At 34.7% G+C, this 22,004-nt stretch overlaps 1 protein-coding gene across 1 annotated transcript in view; it reads right to left on the bottom strand.

Moving 5' to 3' along the window:
• Irbp (Inverted repeat-binding protein) overlaps positions 1 to 22,004 on the bottom strand; it is a 146,233-nt gene that overhangs the window by 43,476 nt on the left and 80,753 nt on the right. The window contains exons 9-13 of the mRNA XM_090382586.1: positions 21,475 to 21,649; positions 20,785 to 20,899; positions 10,862 to 11,079; positions 5,344 to 5,539; positions 2,611 to 2,688 (exon numbers count right to left, since the gene is read on the bottom strand). Of these exons, the coding sequence (XP_090238712.1) occupies positions 2,611 to 2,688; positions 5,344 to 5,539; positions 10,862 to 11,079; positions 20,785 to 20,899; positions 21,475 to 21,649 (782 nt within the window). The remainder of the gene's footprint in view (positions 1 to 2,610; positions 2,689 to 5,343; positions 5,540 to 10,861; positions 11,080 to 20,784; positions 20,900 to 21,474; positions 21,650 to 22,004) is intronic.

The raw sequence follows: 22,004 nt of genomic DNA, 5'->3' as shown, positions 1-22,004 counted from the left end.
TTTTCTTTGATGGTGTCAATAATAGTCTTTTTCACTTCCATTTTTTCCCTTATGTCTTCATTCATTTTCTGTCTCTTCTAGAAGTTCCTGCTGAGCGTCTCCAAAAATCCATTTCTGTGGAGAGCAATTTGTTTTCCGCTCACCTATTCAATGTCCAGGTTTCCGCTCCATACAACAGAAGACTTTGTACAATCGTTTGAAATATAAGTTTCTTTGTTTTATTTAGGATATTTTTGCTCCACAGAACAGAGTTTAACATGCCGATAGCCTTTCTGCCGTCTGTAATTCTCTTATTGATCTCTGCTTGGGATGATCCATCACTTTGTAAGATTGATCCCAAATATTTGAATTTATCGACTTGTTTGATTTTAAAACCTGCAATATTTAGAACGTGTCCTGGCCCTGAAGACAACATTTCCGTCTTGCTAAAATTGATTTTTAGACCCCATTGTTTATATTCCTCAAACAATTGATGACATGCATACTTTGCATCTTCTAAGTCTTGTGCTATCACCACCTGATCATGTGCAAAAAGTAAATTGTGAATATAGGTGTTCTTATTAATCGGCAATCCCATTTTATTACATTTTTTTGACCAGGATCTTAGGCAGATGTCAATATAAATTTTGAAAAGTGTTGGCGACATGCAACAACCTTGTAATAAGCCTTTTGAAGTGTGGAATTCAGGTGACAAAGCTAATCCCACTTTAATTCTGCATCTATTATTCCTGTAAATTGCCTTAATAATGTTAATCAGTTGTCCATCAATATTTGCCTCTTTCAGTGCTTCCCATAAGAGTTTTCTTGGAACACTGTCATATGCCTTTTCAAGGTCAATGAAAATCATAAAGATTTTTTTTTCCTTTTGATTGGCATTTTTCAAGGATCTGTCGTACTGTTGAGATATGATCTATACATGACCTCCCAGCTGAAAAACCACTTTGTTCTTCTGATACCTCGATTCGGGCTTCTAAATGGTTCCTGATCCATTTTCCAAGGATATTTAACAGCGGGTTCAGGACGCATATTCCTCTGTAATTTGAACAGCTTTTCCGATTGCCCTTCTTATAAATTGATGTAATATATCCTGTTATCATTTCTTTCGGTATTTCTTCTCCTCTCAGTATACTATTTAACAGTTTTTGTATCAGAACAGCCACTCCTCTTCCTCCATATTTCAGAAGTTCCATGTAAACTCCTCCAGGTCCAGGTGATTTGCCATTCCTTCCTTCCTTTAGCAGGAGTTCCACTTCCCTAACAGAAACTTTTAAGCCCGAGTCTTCTACACCAAAATCCTCCATCGTCTTGAACTCTGCCCAGTCTTCTTTTAAAAGTCCTTCATAGTACTCCGTCCAGTCTTTCAAAGGTATTAATTGTAAACCAGCATTGTGCTTATTCTGTTTTCTCAAATCTTTAAGGACCTTCCACGATTCCGCTGATTGCTTGAAGCCCAATTTGCTATTAATAGTTGCGCATTTCCTTTCCCATTCTTCATTTTTCGCTTCTACTACCAACCGATTGGCTATTTTATTTTTTTCAACATAAATGTTCCTATATGCATCATTCCTATCACCCAGCCATTTCTGATATGCAAGTTTCTTTTCCTCTACAGCAGCTCTTACTTACTCTGTAATCCAGGTCTTTTTTGGTCCTTGGCTCTTCTTTTTACCTAGGATTTCATGAGCTATTTTTTTAACAGTATTTTTTAAATATTCGTAGATTTCTTCAGTATTACCTTTTATCTCTATGTTAATTGCAGCATCCAGTCTTTGGGTGAAGTTGTTTCTAATGCTGTCGTCCTGGAGTAGGTCAATGTTAAATTGATCCACTTGTAGCATTTTTCCTTCCCTGCATTGTGGGTTGTCCACACATATTTTCTTAATCCAGTTCCACCTCAGTGTTGTTTTAACAAGAAAATGGTCAGATCCACATTCGGCTCCTCTATAAACTCTGACATATTTAAATACATATGTCCCTGAATGTTTTGAAATAATGTAATCTATAACTGATCTAATTTGTCTTGTCTCCTGTGACCAAGTATATTTATGGATATCCTTGTGTTGGAAAAATGTGTTGTTTATTCTCAAGTCGAACTGTTCACAAAGATTGAATAGTCTATCTCCATTGTTATTCCTCTCTTTCTCTCCAAATCTTCCAATAACTTTGCTATTTTGTTCAGTTCCTACTCTTGCATTGAAATCTCCCATTAGAAATATCTCTTTGTTCTTAGGAATTTTTTCTATTAGTTCTCTCAGATCCTCCCAAAATTCATCCTTCAAGGTATCGGCGGTGTCATTAGTCGGGCATATATTCCCAAAATACATATTTCTCTTCCGTATATTTTCAGTTCCAATGAGATCATTCTTTCATTAATAAATTGCCAGTTTTTGATGTTGTGTCTCAATTTCTTTTTAACAGCAATAGAAACTCCTGCTCTTGCTCTTTCACTCTTATCAACTCCACTCCACTCCAAAAATGGTAGTATTCTTCCATTATTTCCTCTCCACATACCTTTTTCTTTGTCTCTGATAACATGACGATGTCTAACTTGAATTTGTGCAGTTCATATAATGTTATAGTCATTCAAATATTATATAATAATGCACTTACTTGTATAGTCAGTAATTCCTTCAGGAGCATCCCTATCCAAAGCCAATGCCTCAATGTTTTTCCAATGTGTCTGGAGAGCTGAAATGAAATTGTGATACTGTTTATAAGGCATCTGCTATAATGAGATAGCTTATTAAGTATCCTAATATTATGATTTTATTATGTAATTATAGCTATTATCAACTGAGATTGAAACTAGTCTACTAATGGTCGCTACTGCACGAAATACATACATACATACATATTACCTTTGCAGAAAAGCTTTAATTCCTAAATTTGATATTCCTATAAATGTACAAATAACTGTTGCTGTTGTTATTATTTGGTTTTTAGGAGTATTAGCAACTAAGGCCATATTGCTCCGGGGATATGCAATGGTAATTCCCTGACCTTTCCGCATTCTCCGTATTTGGTGGTCACGGGCTCGAACCCTGGTCTAATCAAGAAGCGTGTGCTATGCACTGCTGCTCCTGCCCACCTGGCTACGGAGGCGCCAAGTGCAAATAACACCAGCTAGTAATAAAGATATGATTGATATTACTGTGTTTGAACATAAGTTATGACATGAATCTATGGATATTAAATAAGCCAAAAATGGATTAATCAATTTTATATATATATATATATATATATATACACATATTAACTAAAGTATATAAAACTAATTTCACACATTAATAGACACTTCATGACATGTAATTTACATTTCACGAAGGACCAAAGTCTATCAATGTATACATAAAAAAAAAAAAGTAATTAGAGGAATCACTATGTTGTGGAACCACTATTTTATTATTTTATCATATATTAAACAGCATTCAAGTTAAAATCTGATCCTATTTAGACAAATTTTTAAATATTATTGTTCAAGAAATATTCTGTTTAACCTTTGCGACAGCTATCAGCTATAAGAAGACAAAGATGAAAAAAAGTTTTTAAAGGCAATTAATGCTTTCAGGAGAGAGCATACCAAGTGTCAGAAATTAGTCACTCTCATCAGATGCAGAATTCCAATGCACAAAGTGCAAATTTAAATTACTATTGCCAATAGCTATGGTCAGTGCTAAACCTCTGACCATATACATTCACTCACATAAAAAAGAATGACTGAACAGTAAAAAACTTCAATGTTTGACATGCAGGATGCTTTTTATTGTGTATTTGTTATGGAACAAAATAACCTATGTTGATTATTGTAAAAGTCTGTGCACAATCATGTGTGTGTGTGAGAGATAGAGAGACTTTTTTTTTTTTTTTGATTCATTCCCCCCAAATACAAATCTGGTGTTGAATGCCATAGCATTCAACACCAGCATAGAATTGTTATTTACTATTAACTGTATATATAGCTATGTACTATCATTTGGAATCTACAGTGCATTCTTCCAAGAATAGCAGTTGCCATTCAATAAACAACTTCTAACAAATTCCTTATTTGCATACCAATATATATTTCATGGATCCATGAAATTTATATTGGTATACAAATTTTTGATGCGAGTTTATAGTTAGATGCCATATTAATGACCTTTCTGTATGCTCAATTGTGACTTTCCAGAATCTCCCAAAATTCACTGTGGCAATTATATTCAAATAAGGAAGATTGTTGGTAATAAAAAAAATAAAAAAGATTTGGAGAGCCTCAAACCCTCATAGTACAAGTTTAAAGAATCATGACAAGGGCCATTGTGCCTCGATCACACTGTTTGTGGAAAACAACATGTGCATCAACCATCCATAGGGAGTTGCACAGCCTTGGTTTCAATGGTAGGGCAGCCGTGCAGAAGCCCTATATTACAATCATTAATGTGAAACCATACCACTCCAAATGCTATTTCACATTATTGAAGTAGCATCTGGAATGGTGTCATTCTCAACATTCATAGATGGACTCTATAACAGTGGCAAAAGGTGCTGTGGAGTGATGACTCTTATGATGGACATGTTTGAGAATGGGGATTGCCTTGGATTGTGCTTCCTGTTAGAGCTTATCCTTATAATACTTGAACTAAGTTTATGGAGGTGGCCTGATAGTGGGGCTGCCACAGTTGGCTCAATTGTGGTAATGCCTGACACCATGGCCTATTTAGACATTTTGGATGATTATGCTTTTCCTACAGGCCCATTTCATACTATGGAAATGAACCCGTTGGTAACAGCACAATGCTCCATATCATAAGTGAGTGTCATACCAGGCCTGTTTCTGCCAGAAGTAGATAATGATGTCAAAAAGTGGGACTGGCCAGCTCAGAGCATTTCCCAATGAATACTTGAAACAAATTGAGATAAATGGACTAGGCTGCAGCCAAAATGGCCTTCTTCCAACAGGCTCTGGCAGCTGCTTTGCAGGAGGAATGGTGAGGTAGCCAATGTATTAGTTTTCTAAATTAAAAGCTGTTTTTGCAACTGTCTGTGTGTGCACGGATGAATATTTTTTTTTATCATACAGAATAAGTGGTATCTACAGCTCCATAAATCTTCAGATTTGAATTTAATGAAAGAACTTGCGAGATCATCTGAAGGACACATGAGAAACCAGTAATAGTTGCTGCCAATATGGGAAGATTAAAATGTACACTCTGAGAGGAAAGAACTAACATCACAAGAATATCTGTGATTTTAGTTCATTCCTGTAAATTATGCTGAGAGCTGCTAAAGGAGGATCAATTTGTTATAACTTAATTCTCTAATACTTTGGTAGGACAGTATAGCTGGAGAATAATTAATACTTACCAGGATTTTCAAAAGATTCTGGGGAATATTTGAATTGTAGCTTCTTGATAATATCTTTTGCTTTATCTACTAATCTGGTATCAGGTTCATGCCTTTGTCCTAAATATAAACTTCGACAATCTTCCATATAAGGCAGAAAAATAACTTGGAACCCTGGTGGGGCTACCTGCACACCATGTTCATCTAACTCCTCTTCCTAAAAGAGAAATGTATTCACATTGAAAGGATTTAAAAAAAAACCTATAATAATATCATAATAATATTATGATATTATTATAGTTTATTTAAATTACCTAGGCTTTAGACTAAGGCGCATTTAGGGCTGGAGCCTCAAGCTGCGAACAAATTTAGACTATGTATATAAAGTGCTTAGCATCATAATACACAGCCATTTCTGAATAAACAGAAAATTTTTAAGGTGGCATCGTTTTAGGTTATATCTCATATTGTGAATGCCTTCACAACGAGTTGCCATGATATTGCACTACTTCGAATAAGTAACGCTTCACCTAAGGAGAAGACTAGTGTTACTTATTCTCAGATAGGTACCACCACCCAGACAGCACTGTTTCAGGGCTATTTGGCCCTTCGTCAGTGAGTGGGTAGGTACCCAAGTGATGTAATGATGGCAAAAACAGTTATGAAGTATAACTCCACAATATGAGAGATGCCTGAAGGTGTATGGTGTATTTAGACTAAGGCGCATTTAGGGCTGGAGCCTCAAGCTGCGAACAAATTTAGACTATGTATATAAAGTGCTTAGCATCATAATACACAGCCATTTCTGAATAAACAGAAAATTTTTAAGGTGGCATCGTTTTAGGTTATATCTCATATTGTGAATGCCTTCACAACGAGTTGCCATGATATTGCACTACTTCGAATTAGTCTAAATACACCATACACCTTCAGGCATCTCTCATATTGTGGAGTTATACTTCATAACTGTTTTTGCCATCATTGCATCACTTGGGTACCTACCCACTCACTGACGAAGGGCCAAATAGCCCTGAAACAGTGCTGTCTGGGTGGTGGTACCTATCTGAGAATAAGTAACACTAGTCTTCTCCTTAGGTGAAGCGTTACTTATTCGAAGTAGTGCAATATCATGGCAACTCGTTGTGAAGGCATTCACAATATGAGATATAACCTAAAACGATGCCACCTTAAAAATTTTCTGTTTATTCAGAAATGGCTGTGTATTATGATGCTAAGCACTTTATATACATACCTAGGCTTTGTAATAATTATAATAAATTTATATTATATATAATATAAATATAATATAAATTATATAAAATTACCTAGGCTTTGTAATACTACAGAAATGCTGACATGACTCATATGAGACTAATATAACATGCACATTAAAAGTTCAGGAAATTAGCAGGAATATCAAAGGATACAACATTCCAGGCAATGGGAATAAGCTGTTTGATAAAAGTTCAGGAAATTAGCAGGAATATCAAAGGATACAACATTCCAGGCAATGGGAATAAGCTGTTTGAGAACAAGTACCCATAACCTAGCCACTTCATTGTGATTAATAAGGTAGAATGTGAGGTAGAGAAATGTGCACCTCAATTTGATAATTTAATTAAAATGCTAATGTAAGACCAATCTATTTTTTTTTTTGGTAAAATGCTTTGTGGCATTTACTTATGCATCTTTGCTAGTTTCTGCTCAAGGGAAATAACTTTTAGTTCATCAAGCATGGATGTTGTTGGCTACAAAAACGCTTATGGCCCGGTTTATAATGCAATTCAGCCACTGGAGTAACCAGTATTTTATGCACTCTATATTTATTAAAATGAGTATGGACTGCAGGTTCACATATTACCAATAAGAATTTGTTAAATATACCAAAAAAGAAAAAGATCAATTTTATGTACTGAGAGATATAGACTTCCACTGTGGAAACACACTACACAGTATATAAAGTCATTCTTTTAGGTGATCTTTACTACTGCCTCTGGTGGCTAGTTTTCAAGAGAATCAGTCTCCCACATATCTTTCAGTTATGAGAGCCTATTCTGGAAATTCCATTAATGCATTTTTGTTTACTTTAAGGTCAACATATTCCAGATATAAAGATGATTTATATGAAAAGACTACCAGCAACCTTATCACCAAGAAGATAAATGATGCTCATGACATTTGGATATCCATAATAAACAAGCAAACAGCTGCTGAAAATAGATCTGACAGAATATTGCTTATGGTATACACCACTGTTAGCTAAACAGGTGAAAATTTTAAGTGGTGATTTTAAATCAGTTTAGATGAACAGCAGCAGTACACTGTTAATACTGGAGTAATAAATAATTCAAAATATGAATTATTACACGTACACTTTACCTATTACTACAGAATTCAGCTGCCACTGTGGGGCAGTGGAATCCAAGCACATGCTCGAATTGATCATCAAAAAATTCATTATTAACTGATGTATAAACGCACCTTCCTGGCTAAGCTTAAAACTTATGAGACACCCCAGGTATGTGGTACTCAAAAAAGTTAGCCTGTATATTAAAACAATCCTGAAACCAATGAAAGGGTAACTTCAAGTATATAGAACAATGAATGCAATCATTTTGATATAACCAGCTCCAAATTCAGAATCAGCTTTCAACTTTTATCAACAACTACAGATTTAAATTTCCAACAGAATTGATAATTTTTGTTTTTTTTTTTTTTAAATAAAATGTGTAAAAAACAGCTTTTTTAAAATACTAAAATTTTTTTTTATTAAAACTAAAGAGTATACAGTTCTGAAACTTTTATGTATTGCAATCCATCAAGAAAAGATGGACAAGTAGTATACTCCAAATAAAATAAAAAAAAAAAAAAAACACCTCAAAATTTTAAAAGAAAGGTTACACCTGTTAGATACAGTGTTAAAGTATTAAAACATTATGGTGTTTTAATTTAAAAAAAATCTACATACATGATTAATGCAGGCAAATTTGACTTACCAAAAAGACAGATAGATGTCGTTGTTAGGTTATGCAATGAATGATGACAATTGAGAAAAAGTGTGATAATTGCAAAAATTTGAAAGTCAAACTCTTATAAGGCTCTGTTACTGGAGTAATACCTAAATACTATTATCAATAACCCGTAAATTGTGTCCATATCCACTTCAATGTATAGAGAGTTCAACAGATGGTACTGCAAATATGCTTGGTGAATTTAATGGATATTTTTGGCAGGTTAAATAAAGTATCTGAGTACAGTCTGTCCTCATATAGCACGATAGTTGTGTTCCTAGAAACTCTCGTGCAATGCAAAATCGTGCAATATAAACAACAGGCCCTATGGGAAAAGTGGGGTTAGGTGCTGACCACCCAAGATTGAACACACATTTGGAACCAAAACATTACCAAACACAATAAATAACCGGGTAATTTTAATCGTTATAAAATACGTAAGTATTTTATAATGATTAAAATACGTAATAAAAAATATAATATATTTTTTATTATAATATAATAAATAATAAAAAATAAATATTTTTTATTATATTATAAAAGTATTTTTAGTATTTTTTAATACTAAAAAAGTATTTTTTACGAATAAAATACGTATTTTATTCGTAAAAAAATTATTATTTTAAATAAAATAGTCGTAATAAAATACTTACGTATTTTATAATACGTAAGTATAAATTATAATATGTAAGTCGTAATAAAATATTGCTAATGCTTTTGCTTCTATCGTAAGCAAACTCGTTTTTTGTTTGATTTTCTATCCAAACAGATGACAGCCGTTCCATCCCTTCCAATTCTTGTGTCTTAATCTAATGGATTTTAATTACACTTTGAGTTGTTCCCGCTATGAAAGTTGTTTTTATTTTCTCCGCATTCTTTGTAATTCTCGGCGTTGCCTCATTTAGGTCTGCAGCACGTGCAATATCACACTGTCTTTCATTTCGCTCAAGGCGTTTCACAATTTCATATTTTTTTCTCTATCGACAGAGGCGGACTGGCCATAAGCCTTACCCGAGAAATCCCGGTGGGTCGGAGGCCGGTGTGATTTTGGCCATAAACCGTAGTATGAGGCCACTAAATTTTCCCGGGTAAGAATTTTTGACCCAGTCCGCCTTTGTTTATCGATATTGCTTTTTTTTTTTTTTTTCTCTGAATCTGCAGTGTCTTCACCAGGACGCTTCCTTTTCACACCTTTTAAGTATTTTACTAATTTTTAGGGAATAAAGCACAATTACAAAATGAGGAGGCACGCTTGATGCACATAAACAAAGCTGTGCGCGGGTAGCAACTGAATAAACAACACCGTAAAGGCCGAGATACACTATTAACACCCCACATTTTACTAAAGCACATTTCTGGGGGTTACTACCATAAAACAATAAAAACAATTTCCAGTTTTGTTTCTGCTAGTGGAATCTGTTATAAACTGGTAGTAAACTCCATCTAATTGCATTTGCGATTATACCGATAGCTGGAATTTTGTTGGTTTTTACGTTATTATGGTGAAATGTGTTTCCCCTTCACTGATATAAAACACATAAATACATTTTCAGAATCTTCTTCATTCCTATCGTGTTGCGTTCTGTTGGGGTGATTCCGCGTTCGACTGCCATTTTTTGTAAACAGAAAGGCGAATCGTGCATAAGCGAATTCGGTTCGTGTTATATAAGATAACGTTCCCCTATTTATAAATCGTGTATGATCGAATTCATGTAATGTAAACGCATGTTATACGAGGACCGACTGTATTAATTTAGTTAAACACTTTGGCTGTCTCACTCTTCAGAGTTATAAATTCTGTTACTGTTTTTATTAAAAAAATCATACAAAAGATAAATTTTTTTTTTAAATAACAGCAATTTGTTAGATATTTGACAACTATACATAAAATACTTTATTTATTACTTAATAGAGGTAAGACTGGTTTATAAAAGCTGAAAATATTTATGCTGAAAAATTGTGAATTTTATTCACTTATCATCATCATAGGTTGATGTCCCATCTGGGGTTGGCGATTGGCATCTGTTGTAAACATCATGAAATATTGTTCCACAGTTTTGCCTGTCCATTCCTTTAAATTATCCAGCCATGATATTCTTCTTCCTCTCACCATTAATTCTGCCAGTCAGAATGATTTGTGGCACTGTATATTCTTCTTGATGTCTCATAATGTGACCCAAAAAAATAAGTTTTTTGTTTCTTGATTAGAGACAGCAATTTCCTTTCTCTGCTGACTGATCCACATTTACACTTCCACATTTGTAACTTCAGTTTTTCATGGAATACGTAATACTCTTCTATACATGTACATCTCAAATGCTTCCAATTTCTTAATTGTTACTTTCTTTAATGTCCAAGTCTCGCAACCATAGAGTAGTGTGGACCAGATGTAGCACTCCATTATTCTTAGTTGAAGATTTAGATCCGCTAAGGACCCATAAAAATCTTTTACAAACCCTTAACAATATTTTAAAAAAAAACTTAAATAAAACAATCTTAAAAAAAAAAAAAAAAAACAATCAACATACCTGTGGTAACAAGGCTACAAATTTTGGAGGTCTATTTTTTGAGGGAATGAGCCTACATATAGGTACGCAATTTCGTTTCTGACACCTCTGCAGTAAACCAAAAAACAATCTTGTACTTCCCAAAATAGATTTCTCATCGGGATATATAAACCGTGCAGGACGAATATGATGATTATATTTTAAGCAAGAAATGGGTTTAAAACCCATTAAAACAAGACCTATAATTAGAAAATGGGAAACAAATCAATTGCAAGTCATTTTTGATCAAAGTGAAATTTTGGTATCTAGTAAAAAAAACTTGCAAAAAATCAATAAATCTTAATGTAATTAAATCTATAATGAAAACAATTTTTTTTTATTATATTCCTTTATTAAACATAACCAATACTTTATTACTGATACATGAAGTGTCAGTAAATGTCTAAAGACAAAGCTAAGTACAGCAAAAACCTGGGGTTTCTTTGAACCATATGGTTAATACAAGGGGTGATCATTTAATTCGCTGACTAGTATAAGATCTTATTTTAACTGTCATCATCTGAACCTTCTGTGGATTTCTCCTTCTCGAAATACTCTCCGTTGAACTTTACACACTTTTGCCACTATTGTACTCGCGCATTAAATACTTCTTGCAAGCCATTTTTCAAAAGACTCTGCGAACATCGGTGTGTTGGGTATGAAACACTGGCCTTTCAGAGCTTTCTTCAGACGTTGAAACAGGAAGAAATCACATGGGGCTAAGCCCAGTGAATAAGGGGGATGTGGCAGAACCTCGGCACCTATGGCAGTGATCACTGCCTGCACAATATTAGCCATATCGGGCCTGGCAATGTCTTGATGGAGAAACCACTTCACACCGGAAAGTTTGGTTACACCGGGATATGGCCGTCCTACCAAGGCACTCATTGCCCATAACACTTCATTCATCTCTTATATTGTTTCCAATACTATTAAATAACTAAATATTAAAATTAGGTAATGTTTTCATTACCTTTCAGGTGTATTAAATTTTTTTTTCTTAAATAAGATGAATTTTCAATTTCTGTGATTAATAAAAGTGAAAAGTAAATATTAACTTGTTGCAATTAAAATATTAATTAATAAAAATACATATGTTTGTTTTCACTTTACTGTACACTGCTCGACATAATATTCAACTTTTTGTAATGCACTTATTTCCTACTGGATTCTAATAAAAACTGAAATGTAAGATGTATTTCATGCTCTGCGATTTTAATAAATTAAACAAACAGCAATGTATGGTGAACACTTTCATAATATACATTGTTTATTTCTTCCTGGATTTTAATAACAATTGAAATGTAGCATTTTTCGTGTTTCTGTGTATCTGTCATATTGTACATTCATTTCATCACTGTCTGTTTTTAATGAAATTTTGACTTTCAAAAAGAGCTAAATATAAAATTTCATGAAATTCCATCCAATAGGAGGAATTTCACGTGTCTGTCTGTCTGTCTATCCGTCCATTTACATTATTATGCATAAATGGACAGGCAGACATGGTGAAGACAATAGGCACTTTGTACATAAGCAAATGCAAATAATATATAATAATAACTAAATATCCATAAATAGAAAGCCAGCAAACGCCTAATTAATTTTATCCTAAATAAAGACCAAAAAGAGAGAGAAAGAGCACTAATTTAGGACAAAAAATAACTAAGCATATTTTGTAATATAAATCAGTTATAAAAAATATGATGATACACACATATATACTATAAAAATTATTAAATCATCACAGTTGCTTTGTGTGTGTGCCACGCATGTTCAGTGCTCCATAATCCACATATTTTTTGGAACGATCTAGGTCACCAACAGTGCTGAAAGTTTGCTTATCTGGAGGATATATTGTACCCTTCTTACAGTGTTAATCTCCATCCTTTATGTCAAGTGTATCAGGTAAAATTTTTAATAATTGTTTTTCAAAAAGTTGTGTTAATAAATTACTATATTCACGTAGTCAGACTGCCCTAGCTATGTCAAGGTCATGAGTCTTGCAGAGCAGGTGCAGGTGCAGAGGTGCATAGTAAGGAGCAGGTGCAGAAGTGACCCCCCACAGGTTGTGTTGCCGGAAGCTTCTCCATTGCTTTCAGCTAAAAATAGATCTAGAGGCAGTATAAAAAAGACAACAGCAGTACATTCTTTCAGATTGCACTGAGTTTAACTAGCAGACTTACAGTAATTGCTTCATAACTTGAATATTGCAAAAACAGGCTAAATGAAGCCCTTGTGTAGCACGGGTATAAAATGCAGCATTTGTCTCTCTTCCACAAAACAAACAATAACCTGTATAATATGCCAAGCAAATTTATGTAGTCATGTAGTCCTTACTCATCCATATGCAAAATCACTAAAAAGATTAAGTGCACATTTATATGTAGTTCTTGTTGTTCAGCAATCACCGCAATTTCTATGAAAACAGATAAAGTGAATAGAGCAACAATGGCAGGTAATACAGAGATCCCACTGTCTCAAGAACCTTCATTAGTGCACCTCATCGACAAAATAGATGCTCTTACCTTAGCGCAACAAGGTCTCGGGAACATTATTGCTGCCACAAGGCTGGAAGTGCAACAACTGAGTGACCTGGTTTCAAACAGAAGTCTTAATGGCCCAAATCAAGGTCCTCAATTATATGATCAAAGTGCACTGTACGAGACTCTGAAGTCTACCGGCAAATTCTCAACACATATTCTGTCCAATCTCCAGGCACAGGTTGACACACACACACACACACACACACACACACACACACACACACACACACACACACACACACACACACACACACACACACACACACACACACACACACACACAAATATCTCCAAGGTGCAACTTGCAAAGCTGACCAATTATGTTTCGGGATTACATCAGGAGAATAAAGACATCAGGCTAATCCTGTTGGATATATTTAATAAACAGAATCACAAGATGCGAATTAGGAGATCTGAGAAGCCCTATGTGAAGGACCACCCCATCCACTGGATCAGTCTGAAATAGTACCAGTAAGTGGAACACAGCTTCCAGTTTATCCATTGCAACATAATGTCCACCAAACGCACTCTCCCACCTTTACAGATAGGCCAGCGAACTACCCAAAGTCCCAGGTGATCAACAGACTGATGCAGGTTCCAAATCGACCTTACTAAATCATAAACAGAGGCTTCAGGTAGCAATTAAATTGCTACCCACCAATTGCTATGAGTTCCCAAATTCATTTGTTTCAAGCAATCAAAAAAGAGCAGAAAAACCCACAACAGAAATGTACACCATGTTAGCAAAAATCAAGCTTGCAGCATTACAGAATCACAACTAGTCCTAGACAGCTCCTCCATAATCCATTCTAACATAGGAGATCTCATCCCTCAGTTACAAAAACAGACTGCACTCTCTGACTGTCATACACCTGACCCTACAATTGAGCCTCTGCCAGACAGTCAAGCCTATGCTCATCAAAACCAACTTTCCCTTCAACCCCAGCATGCAATAAGGAGGGTTCCACATCCCCGCTGGAATCATGAGGCTGAATTGCAACTCAGGATACCACTCAACCCCACTTTTTATAGCTGAAGTAACCTGCCATGCGGCCTAAATGCAAGTAAAGAAACAGATCAACCCTTACAAAGGATGACTTGATTCATTCTTGGAGCTGATAGGTTCTCAAGCCTTAAAGCAGCACCTTCGTCCAAGAAATTATTCATTACAAAAATAGACCCGTCCACAACTGTGGATGAGCTATACAAATATGTTCTAAGAAAATGCAATGTACAAGTTGACATAAGACAGATAAAGGCCAAACACCCCACATACAGCTGTTTACAGGTCACTTGTAACCATTGCCACTGATAGCTTGCTGAACCCTCCAATCTGGCCCCTAGGTTCGAAAGTAAAAATATTCCAAAACCTCCCACTCTATCAACTAAACAGAGGCTTCAGGTAGCAATTAAATTGCTACCCACCGATTGCTGTGAGTTCCCAAATTCATTTGTTTAAGTGTGAATCCTCATTTGACATTAGGTAGCACAAAACCACTGTATCCTTCCTATTGAAACTCTTATCACCAAGAGGTCAAATCAATCCCAAGCAATGAAGGTGCGTCCTGCCATCAGGAAGGTTCCCCTCACAGATTTTTTTGTTCTCGTGTATCAAAATGTTCGTAGTGTATGTAACAAGATTAACATGGAGGTGATTCTTCTTGCAAGCAAAAATCAACATTCTTTCTATTACCAAGATGTGGTTAGAACCTGATCAGGAGTGCATTGCCATTGCTCTGCCTGGAAGATTTCAAGTTGAGTTTACCTCTAGTTTCGACAGAGTGGCAACCTTTTTAAATAAAAGTTTAATTTAATTAATAAGAGGTCCAATGAGTCTGCCAATTTTTAAGCACTGATCTTAACCCTCATTCACAATAAGGCCATTATTGACATCTGCACAGTCCATGTTCCTCCAATGCCAAACTCGGGATATTATTACCGAAGTTGCTAATTGGATCTTAAATCACCTCTACCCATTCGCAGCTCATGTTGTGATGGGCAATTTCAACATACCAACTCAATGTGAATCTCTGAAGGAGAGCCTAATTGAAGGTATGAAATCCGCTCAAATTCTCCTCATCAATGACATGCCCACTAGAGGAATTAACCAGCTCGACGTTATGTTCTCATCCACACACGTGACCCCCCCCCCAAAACATCATTTAACTCCAATCACAACCCTCTTGTTTCACAAATTTTACTGCCTTCATACAACCATCAAGTGTGCTGCTCCCAAAACTTGACATGCCAGGTCACATGTCTTATCTGGATATCCTTCAAAGCTATAATTTCATTTCACCTCAACTTATAAAAGTCATCAACTCATTGGCTCCAACTGCTGTTGCAGGAGCTGATAATGTTCCCCAATTCATCGTTAAGTTCCGCAGCCCTTTTATTATTCAACCACTACTGTCTATCTACAATGACATCCAGAAGACCTGCTCCTTTCCAGTTGAGTGGAACAGCTATACTATCAGGCCTATACCCAAGATACCTAACCCATCGCTAATTAAACATAACAGCCCAATCTCTAAAGCCTCAACACTTCTGAAGTTATTGGAAAAAATGCTGCTACCAGTCCTCACCAAACAAATACTCACAGATAGGCCTCCCCAGATTCACTATGCTCTCTCGCAGCAATCGATGACTACAAACCTCCTCGCAACCACAAATGGCATACTAGCAGTGTTTGAGAGCAATTATGAGCTTGCCATAACTTACAGATATTGAGGCTGCTTTTGATGCTGTGAATGTCCCTTCTCTTTCGTGGCTTTTACAATCATACTATAACATGAAGACATGCTGTGCTTTCTATCTGCTCTACTTAGCAAGAGGTTGTTGCAACTTGACACTGGAGGAAGATGTTATTGGAGGACTGTTACCGCTGGAGTACCATTGGGGAGGGGGAGTATCCTCTGGATTGTTCACAGAAATTACTGCCCCACTGGTGCGGAATAACCAAAAAAATGATCTCCAATGCAGATGACCTTAAGATTCTTACCCCAATCCCAACCTCATCACAACCACTAACCACATTAATAATAGTCTTTTGAAAATTGCATCCTTTCTACAGTACTTTGGCCTGACAATCAATTCTGGTACAACCATGATCATGTTCTCTCTGAAGACTAATCCTTCTGCGATCCCACTTTTGGTAACATCCAAATCAATGTTGTTACTTCACATTCTGACTTAGGTATAATGTTTGACCCTAAACTCCGTTTTAATATGTAGCTGGATAAACTCGCTTCACAGGCTTCGAGTGTTCATTGGACAACAAAACAATATCTGTTGCACATTAAAGATCCTAAAATAATCAGGAAATACATCAGAATGATTATCTACTCATTACTGTATGCATTGGAAGTCTGGGCCTCAGCCACCCAAATGACTAAAAAGTCTGTCATCTGAATATTAGCTACCAAAATGGGCCAATTGGAAATCCAATCTGCCACCACAAAGCTAGAACAGCATTAACAAATGCAATGGGGGGTTACCTGTCTCTCCAAGCTTATTGATTCCCGGAGGTTGGTTGTCACAGTGAAAATGGTTGCGGGACTTATCTCTGAGCCATCCACATGGAATACATGTTGCTGAAGAATCCCTATCTCTGCTTTGTGGACTACTCCTGGACTGGCCGCCTAAAATTCGTCGAGACTTTTCCTGACTGATTGATTCCTCCCTTTTCGGATGCTCTCCCAGGTCTACAAACTTACTGATCTTAACAAATTTGCATGTGATAAAAGATATAGAAAGGTGCTTTCCTTGCAATGACATCAGTTAGACTGAGCTTCTTTTTTTTTTTTTTTTTTTAGTTTACTTCACTTTGTATGTCTTGACATTGTTAAGGGCCAGCGCAAGCAAGTATGCAGATTGTGCACACGCTTGCACCAGTTAAAGAGGGGTGCCAAATTGGGTTTTAAATAATAATAATAAATAATAAAATGTAAATATATAAAAAATATAAGTATATAAAATATAAACATATGAAATAGTTATTTATGTAATAAATATGTAAAGCAGGGTTTTTGAGTGTGAAGGTATATGCATGAGGCATTAGTCGAACACGAAAACAGTAGCACGAGATCAAAAACAGCCCTTTACACACGTATTACATACAAATTTTTTTTCTAGGATCACAATAATTGATAATAAATTATAATTACATGCATAATTAACACGACTAATAAGAGTTGGCAATTGATAGCAAGTATTTTTTGGTAACTGTATGCTGGTATCATAAAAATGCAAACATGTCAAACGAATTATTAGATTCAGTAATTCTTACAAATCATAATAAATCTTGTACTAAACTTGTTTTGTATTAACTAAAAATAAGAAAAAAAACTTAAATCTACAAATTGATCAGTTCAGTTGTTGATATTTTATATAATTTGACATTTGTGATGGCCATACTGATTTATTTCACACACACTAGTGCGTGAAATACTTTTTAGGCACTGTTATCAAAAAGTGATATTTTACACACTAATAAAATGCTTGCCAAAAACAAGTACTTTATAAGCAGTGGTAGGAATAATGTTAGAAAATTATTTTTTAATAATACATTAAATTAAACAATTATGTTAATTTACATTATTTATGCAATTTTATAGAATAGTTACTAATTTTTGGGCACAGAGATTCATAGAAAAAGAATTGAAACTTGTTATCAGCACTAACTGTTTATTTTCCAAGAACAGAAATACATTAAAGATCTATTTTTTCTATATATATATATATATATATATATAGGTCCGCAATTGTCTTAGGTCTTTACTCGACATTTCTAGTTAGTGGAGTAAAAACATAAAGCAATTTTCTTTATTGAGTGTTATTGTTTTTTAATATTTATAGTTTATGTGAATTCCTATTCATTTGCTTCATGGTAAATAAAATTTTATAATTTTTTCCATTTCTCTCATTAGTTATAAGAATTTCAATTCAACTCAAAATAACAACAAAAGAATTACTGTAGTTCTGAATCCGACATAATTTTTAAAATTTGAAAATTAATTAGTGCTTTTAATATAACGAAAATTGTCAAATGAGTAACATATTTTTCAGAAATCCGGATCAATTTTTGAAATTTAAAAATTAAATTTATTTGAATGACTATTCCCTTTGTTTTTATCTTGAGTAGCTATGAATTCTCTCGTACGAAAAGAAAATTCCAATTTTCTGTTCATTAAATAATAAACTAATTCCTATTTACCCTAGATGTCTGAGAAAAAAATCAACAAAATTATCTGGTGCTCAAAAGAAAAAACGGAAGGCTGCACGAGAGGAACTGTGCAACCAATTGTCTGGTTCTTTAAGCAAGTTCTCAGAAAAAAGAAAGAAGACTGAAAAATCACCATGTTCTGAAATTTTTCAGAACATGGAGAGAGAGAGAGAGAGAGAGAGAGAGAGAGAGAGAGAGAGAGAGAGAGAGAGAGAGAGAGAGAGAGAGAGAGAGAGAGAGAGAGAGAGAGAGAGAAGTAGAAAGGAATCACCAAGAAAGAGAAGAATGATTTTTTTTTCTGTTAGTTGTTGGTGCATTGGCTTCTGTGGCCATATTGAACCTCCCAAAGTTTTTGCATTTTCTACTCTGATCCAAGCCCGAGGCGGGATTCGAACCTGCGACCTTTGGTTTGCCAGGTAAGCACTTTACCCACCCAGCTAGCTCGGTCGGCTGAGAAGAATGATGATATCCAGCTCAGGACCCTGGGTGTGCCAAGCCCATACTCACCAGATGTGAGCCCCTGAGTAGAGTTGATCAAACACAACCAGAAAAAAAACAAGTAGAACAGAAATGCAAATACAACAGAGTGTGCCATCAACATCTACTACTACTCTTCCAGAATCGATTAAACAAACAGAAATTGACATTTCTAAAAATTTCTCCCAATTAGAAGATCCAGGTACATGGCCAAAATCTTTAACAATAAAACAAAGACTATTTAGTTGAACATCCTCCTCCTCAAATAATCAAATGGGATTTTCCAAGAGATAATTTAGAAAGGAAATTTTCCACTTCTTATTTGGTAGGTTACTTCCAAATGGAGAAAAAGTATTGAGATTATGGCTAGTATACTCAGTACTTTGTTTGCATTGCAAACTTTTTGGAGATGGCAAATCGCAACTTAATAATGAATTTGGATGCAAAGACTGGCAACGTTTGTCACATATTTTAAGCAAACATGAAAAAAGTGAATCTCATATCAAAAATAGTAGTAGTTTTGCTCAATTTCAAACGAATTTAGCAAAAAATATCACAATTGATTCTCGAGAACCATAAGTTGTATGAGACAGAAAAAAAAGTACTAGTACTGGGTAACTGAACGTATTATTCATGCAGTACAATTTTTAGCCCGACAATCTATAGCTTTCCGCAGATCATCTGAACTGTCATATGTAAATAATAATGGCAATTTTTTGAACTTAATGGAAACTTTTTCAAATTTGATGCAGTTATGGCGGAACATTTACGCCATGTTCTAAGCTCAACTTCAAAAAACAGTCGCTCATTATTTGGGACATCAAATTCAAAATGAAATTGTTGAACTACTTTCTGATGCTATTAGCCAAAATATAATAGAAATGGTCAAAGATGCAAAATATTATTCCATTATTTTGGACACAACTCCTAATGTAAATCGTGTCGAACGAATGGCAATTATAATCCATTTCGTACATTATAATAAAGAAGCAAGCACAAATGGAATCAGAGAACATTTTTTAGGCTTTTGTCTTGTAGATGACACAACTGGACAGGGATTCTATGAATTTATTTTAAGTGATATTTATAGACTAAAATTGGACATTCAAAATCTTCGCAAACAGGGATACAATAATACTGCTAATATGAGGGGTAAATACAATGGGCTACAGCAAAAAATACTGGAAACTAACTCTAGAGCTTTTTATGTTCCTTGCTCAGCCCATAGTCTTAATTTAGTCGTCAATGACACTGCAAAAATTTCGTTTGAAACTTAATTTCTTCAGTGTAGTTCACGAATTTTACAATTTCTTTTCTATATCCACGAAGCGATGGAGTATTTTACTTAAATATGTAAAAAAACTAACACTAAAACCATTATCTAATATGAGATGGGAAAGTCGAATCGAAGAGATCAGACCTTTAAAATTACAGACCAAAGAAATATATCTTGCTTTAATAAATATTCCTTTAATAAATAAATCCTCCCTCAATAAATATTGACATCGATTTCAAGGACACCCTGTATATGACCTTAAGCAATGACAATTTAAAAGATTAATGTCTAACATAAATTATATTTGCATTTAAAACTTTAATTTCAAGTTTTAGATTAGTAATAAATTTAAATTAGTAATATTAGTAACATTAGAATGGCAAACCTGGGTCACCAAAACAGCTCAATGAACGTGACTCATCTACTTCCAGATATATTTTCTTGCCGCCATACTCTTGATACATAATTTTATCTGATGGCATAAGTATTTCTCCAGTATCCTGTGAGAAAAAGTTATTTATTATTATATTACTGGAATGCCTATTATAAAGACACCAAGGTAAGATTAATGATGATAACAAATATTTATGAGTCATGAAGGAAATGCTTTTCATGCAGATATTATGATGTTGAAATTAAACACATCACTGGTCAGAGAAAAAGAGCTTTAATGCAATTTTAACTCTACTAAAGTCATTGAGTTTAAATCTAGTAAACAATGTGCAAAATCCTTCCTCCCACCCCAATATACGTCCAATCCAATTTTGTTTTATTTCAGGATGTATTGAAGAAGGTAGAAGAAAACAAGTAATGATAAAGGCTATAAAGAAAAGAAAGGGAAAAAAAAAAAAAAAAAGAAGAGAAAGGAAAACAAGATACCATTAAAACGGTGTTGGACAAAAAAAAATGAGGGCAGCAAATGAAAATATGGAAATTTAAGGCTGATGATTCAGTGATTTGTTGAGTACTTATTGTTTATACCTTCTCATTACTATACTGGCTAAGTTTATATTACTTCCTTAAATATACAGAGGAACTAAAAAAATTCTTAGATATGTGCAAAATAATGCCTTACCTTGAGAAATGTTTTAGACATGATCTTTAACTCTGCATTATTACTTTTAGCAAGCTTAACTGGAAGTGGCTTTCCTGCAATCTGAATAAGATTACATATATATACTGTCATCTCTAGTCCCTCACCTAGTGAAAATCTTAAATGTTCTCTTCTCATGTGTTCCTTTGATTGAACTCTAAAAATAAATTGCAAAATTTGATGGTTAAAGAGAGTTGTTAATGTGACAATATTATAAAAAAGTCATGTATGACTTTTTCATGCCTGAGTATGAAAGGATACAATGTTAAAAATTTCTTTACTTAATGTATAACACTTCAAATAGTAACCCACCAAGTTTCATGCAGTTTCAGTAATGTGTGTTTTTTTTTTTTTTTTGTTTGTTACAGTGTGAATGAAGAAAGATGGACAAAATCAGCCACCATGCAGTCATCTAATATTTGGGAGAAAAAAGGTTAAGCCCTCTAAACACGGGAGGGAGAACCTAGAAGATGACAACACCGTGGAAGACCTACAACATCCATCACTCCAGA

This window comes from Mastigoproctus giganteus, chromosome 10 (genome assembly GCF_048544385.1).
Source record: "Mastigoproctus giganteus isolate SK-2022 chromosome 10, ASM4854438v1, whole genome shotgun sequence".
Taxonomy (NCBI): Eukaryota; Metazoa; Arthropoda; class Arachnida; order Uropygi; family Thelyphonidae; genus Mastigoproctus; species Mastigoproctus giganteus.
Note: the sequence above shows the minus strand (reverse complement) of the source record. Positions and strands in the feature narration are given on the sequence as shown.